Source organism: Sphaeroforma arctica (assembly GCF_001186125.1).
Source record: "Sphaeroforma arctica JP610 unplaced genomic scaffold supercont1.145, whole genome shotgun sequence".
NCBI lineage: Eukaryota > Ichthyosporea > Ichthyophonida > Sphaeroforma > Sphaeroforma arctica.
Window position 1 is genome coordinate 90349 of NW_014040413.1, and position 5895 is coordinate 96243.

The window sequence follows — 5895 nt, forward strand, 5'->3', positions numbered from 1 at the left end:
TTTTAAACACAATCTATTTTTAGTTCTAATTCATTCGGCTATATAATTGGTTAAACTATTTGGCGGGTGTTTTGCCGGTTTGGTACACAACACAGATTTTGTTGATATGCTCATGTATTTCAAATATTTATTTACATATAATACAGACTAATATTATATCACCAGCGCCAAATCGAAATGTATATATCTGCAGTATTAGACAGGTGGTGAAACCTATGATGTCGTCGATTATGCACATACTGGACACACGCATGGTTTTAGTATGATATACACGTACACAATCATATATATATATACTAGTGTCAAAGTTAATTACACACGTTCACACACATTCAACTATTAGTCTAACGTCAGGTTTGCGACAGAGTACCACTTCGAGAGAAACTACAGGGATATCATCTGTAATCATACGAACATTAATTCCTCGTAACCACAGTTATAATCTCTGAGCACTCTATAGTGGCTCCTCTGAGTGTGGTTTTACGTGGTGTTCATGCAGTACTTCACAAACGATAAGTCGTACATGTAGCTGCTACACTGTGCGTAATTGATGCATCGTAGTTTCTAGTACTACATCGTACCTGTATCTATCGCATGGCACACGAGTACCGAAGGCTTCACTAGAATGTATCGATCAACACCTAACCAAGGTGACCGGCGGAGTGCCAGTGTGCTGAATGGGCGTGGAGATTCATTTACATACACCAATACAACGCTCAATAGGTCAGCATCTGTGGCACCGTACTCCGGTACTAATACGTACGTTCGTACATACACAAGAGATATTAACCCACATGAAAGTAATGTGACGCACTCTAATAACTCCAATAATGGGTTATATTCGCACACAAATAGAAATACAACCACAAATATGAATACAGACTCGTACACTGGGGCACGCGCATCGTCAGACACGCGTGCGCAGAAGGCTAATATCAGCAACTACAGCATGCATGATCGAGTAGGTGGGTCTACTAGGATGGACCCGTCTGTACGACTACTTAGTAAGACACTCTCCTTGGCCCGCGCTCAGACAAGTGGCGTGTATGCACCTGTATGTATGAGAGAAAACAGTATGTCTATTGCGCCACGCCCACATTCAGTCACACATGCACACGATAGAGATGGAGGTTTAGGCGATGTAGCAGATACAAGCACATACAAATTCGCACCAGTGCAAAAAGCACACACATCGGGACTTCCATACTCACATACACATACTTCATCCTCACTTGGGGTGAGTGGGGGGTATTCACGCTCCCAGCAGACGCCAAATAATAGGCCAACACCAGGTTTATCTGGAAATAGGGAGAGCAGTAGAGAGTATCGTGGGAGTGAAAGAGGAAGCGCCAGCGTACGTGACACGAGCTCTATCCACCGGGATAGCACACACGCACGACAATACTCACTCACATACGCACAGCCAGACACCCGTACACGCGCGAATAGAAACACTGACACACACACTTACCCAGATACACACACTCGCACAAATACAAATACAAGTCGGCATAGACACGCAGACACCCATGCAAGTACACAGGGTATGCCTTCCTCTCACACACGGTTATCTAACCACTACGAAGGCAGCACTCGTCTGAGTGGGTTAGTTGGCCATGCCGATCCGGGCGAAGATATGGATGAGGATCGGTTTGAGGAAGAAAGCACGCAGAGTAAGGGATCTCCGGGGAGGTCTATTGGCAGGTAAGGTTTACTGTGTGAGAAGGAGGAATGAGGTTTCGTATTACGGATGGATGTAATAGAGAGTTAGTGGATATTGGCAGGTATACGGAGAAAGGATTTTAAAGTCTATAGGCGGGGGTGTTAATGTGGGCAGGGGATGGTTCTAGGCAGATATGCTGGGTGAAAATAGGAAGTGATCTCGTATGTAGTAATAGTTGCAGTAGTGTAACCCCAAAAACCACGGGTTGTGCGATATAGAACTCGGCGTGTGGAAGGTCCGGGTGCTCCATCGGCATGCTTGTAGTGTGGCCATATGGTTTAAAACGTTCTGTTAGTTTTGGTTGAGATGATGCTACTACGCCATGGTATACGGGTGTGGTTTTAGCTGCACTCGTGGTGGCACGGGTTGTAGTCTATTCGAATGTGTTGTAGTGTTGAAAGTATGATCCGTATTGATAGTTGACCAAGAGTGTCTGAGAATGTGATCCGGTATATGCCACGACGTTGATTGCTTGTGGTAACAACACCTACCGCGTATGTTTAAGCTTAAACGCTATATGCACCGTATGTGAGGTCAACGCATATGGGGAGCTGTATATAATTACATACAAGACCAATGTGTTTAACTTAGCTGGGGTTAGTTTCTCACAAACCTAACATCTCACATAAACATTATAGTTTTTTACAAACCTAACATCTCGCATAAACCTTATAGTCTCTCACAAACCTAACATCTCGCATAAACCTTTATAGTTTTTCACAAACCTAATATCTCGCATAAACCCGAGCTCCAACCACATGTACGTGGTCGAAGGACTAGATACAAAGCCCTCGCAGGACTATCACACTATTCAAACGTTTTATTGCGGGCCGGTCTGTGTACACGGACGGTACAATTCCAACAACAACAAAAAACATGCTCGAAAGTACCTGGCGGACAGTTCTATACTGTACTGAATATTATATGTTACGCCTCAGTTTATACTTAAGCGATGTTTTAGGGTTTAGGGTTTCACATCAATATGTTCCTTCGATGTTTTAATGAGCGCAAACTTCATGTGCCGGGGTACGTTTGGCTGCTGAATAGAACAAGTGGAGTGTATAGGAGCGTAAGGTTCAACGGTCGCTCGTCTTATTAAAGGGCTTCTCACATATCAGCTCACTATACAAAGCAAGCATGGTGAATGTTTCTTCTCATACCTGGTATTTGTATTAACACAGGCAGTGTGGTGCTGTAGCTATCATATATTGATGGAGATCGATATTTATATGTATATATACAGAAATATTGCATATATAACAAATGAGTGACTGTCTTATAATTATGGACAGCTACATCCAGTATATTAAAACTTGTACTTCGAACACTCAAGGCCTATTAGTTCACGAGCTCTATAGTGAACGAATGCTTAAACCCGCAAAGAATCTCAGACAAACATACACATACGGAGGCGCCAACAGGATGTGGGTGTGCAAATACAGCTGCGTGCATATAAGTGTAGTGTGTATGTACTTTCTGGATTCACGAGGAATTAGTTGTGACATGACCAGTGTGTCTTCCTATTGTGTAAGAGATTGGTGTGCCCTGCAGTTTCGGTAGCTGTCCTGTGACCAGAGCTCGGCTGGCGCAGGATCGTACACGTATACGCGTACAGCTCGAGATACATATATGCAACCATACATTGGATAAATATATACAACCATACATTGAATAAATAAATACATCCATACATTGGATACATACATACATACATACATTGGATACATATATACATCCATACTTTGGATAAATATATATATCCAAAAATTGGATACATATATACATCCATACATTGGATAGATATATATATCCATACATTGGATACATATATACATCCATACATTGGGTACATATATTCAACCATACATTGGTTATATATATACATATATACATGCATCCATTGGATACATATATACAATCATACCTTGGATACATATATACATCCATACATTGGATACATATATCCAACCATACATTGGATACATATATAAAACCATACATTGGATAAATATATGCAAATATACATCGGATACATATATACAAAAATACATTGGATACATATATGCATCCATACAATGTATACATATTACAACTATACATTGGATATATATATACTACCATACATTGGATAAATATATACATACATACATTGGATACATAAATACATCCATACATTGGATACATATATACATCCATACATTGGGTACATATATACAACCATACATTGGATAAATATATACATACATACATTGTATACACATATACATCTTTACATTGGATAAATATATACATACATACATTGGATACATGTATACATCCATACATTGAATACATATATACATCCATACATTAGATACATATATACAACTATACATTGCATACATATATACATGCATACATTGGATACATATATACATGCATACATTGTATACATATATACAACCATACATTGTATAAATATACACAACCATACATTGTATACATATATACAACCATACATTAGATACATATATACAACTATACATTGCATACATATATACATGCATACATTGGATACATATATACATACATTCATTAGATACATATATACATCCATACATTGCATACATATATACAACCATACACTGGATACATGTATAAAACCATACATTGGATAAATATATGCATATATACATTGGGTACATATATACATCCATACATTGTATACATATATAAAACCATAGAGAGTATAAATATAGACATACATACATTGTATACATATATACAATCATACATTGTATACATATACATATATACAACCATACATTGGTTATATATATACATATATACATTGGATACATATATACATACATACATTGGATAAATATATATATCCATACATTGGATAAATATATACATTCATACATTGGGTACATATATACATCCATACATTGTATACATATATACAACCATACATTGTATACATATATACAACCATACATTGGATAAATATATACATACATTCATTAGATACATATATACATCCATACATTGGATACATATATACAACCATACACTGGATACATGTAAAAACCATACATTGGATACATATATACATACATACATTGGATAAATATATACATCCATACATTGTATACATATTACAACCACACATTGGATACATATATACAACCATACACTGGATAAATATATATATCCATACATTGGATAAATATATACATTCATACATTGGGTACATATATACATCCATACATTGTATACATATATACAACCATAGAGAGTATAAATATAGACATACATACATTGTATACATATATACAATCATACATTGTATACATATACATATATACAACCATACATTGGTTATATATATACATATATACATTGGATACATATATACATCCATACATTGGATACATATATACAACCATACATTAGATACATATATACAACTATACATTGCATACATATATACAATCATACCTTGGATAAATTTATACATACATACATTGGATACATATATACATCCATACATTGGATACATATATACAACCATACATTGGATACATATATAAAACCATACATTGGATAAATATATGCATATATACATTGTATACATATATATATACATCCCTACATTGCTCAGCTCGGCTGTCGGCATTATTCCATAGTCCATAGCTTTTGAAACTCATTAAGATACCTTAAATACTATAATAGCTGTTTTGAATATGTTTGGTCTTCGACAGGGACACTACGCCCCTTCACCCTTTATATGTTTTCCCGGGAAGGGGTACGGATATTTGTATGTTTCTCATGTATTTATACCAATACATATAATAATGGATATATATATACATTCGTACACATGAGTATACTCGTCTATTGTATTGTATATCGCTGTTTATTATACACAACGAGTGCATTCATGTTATATAAACTGCTCATCTCTAGGTACGTGACCGGTTTTTCTTATTTTAGTTAGGGAGAGATTCATATGCGAAGGTTAGCGAGCATTTTTGCCATACCACCTAAACAACAGGGCCTATTTTCCTCCCAGGCTACACTACGACTACTATACCATACACTCTCGCTATTTGTCCAATCTATTTACTTGTTCGTTGGTACATATCCACATGTATATATATATAGACATACACACACACACACACATA

At 36.6% G+C, this 5895-nt stretch overlaps 1 protein-coding gene across 1 annotated transcript; it reads left to right on the top strand.

The window, feature by feature from the left end:
• Positions 1–656: 656 nt before the first annotated feature.
• On the top strand, positions 657–1708 carry SARC_03019 (hypothetical protein; the record flags this gene model as incomplete). Its single annotated transcript, XM_014303204.1, has 1 exon — positions 657–1708. Exon 1 carries the CDS (start codon positions 872–874, stop codon positions 1706–1708), a length of 837 nt encoding a protein of 278 aa, XP_014158679.1. The 5' UTR covers positions 657–871.
• Positions 1709–5895: the final 4187 nt, after the last annotated feature.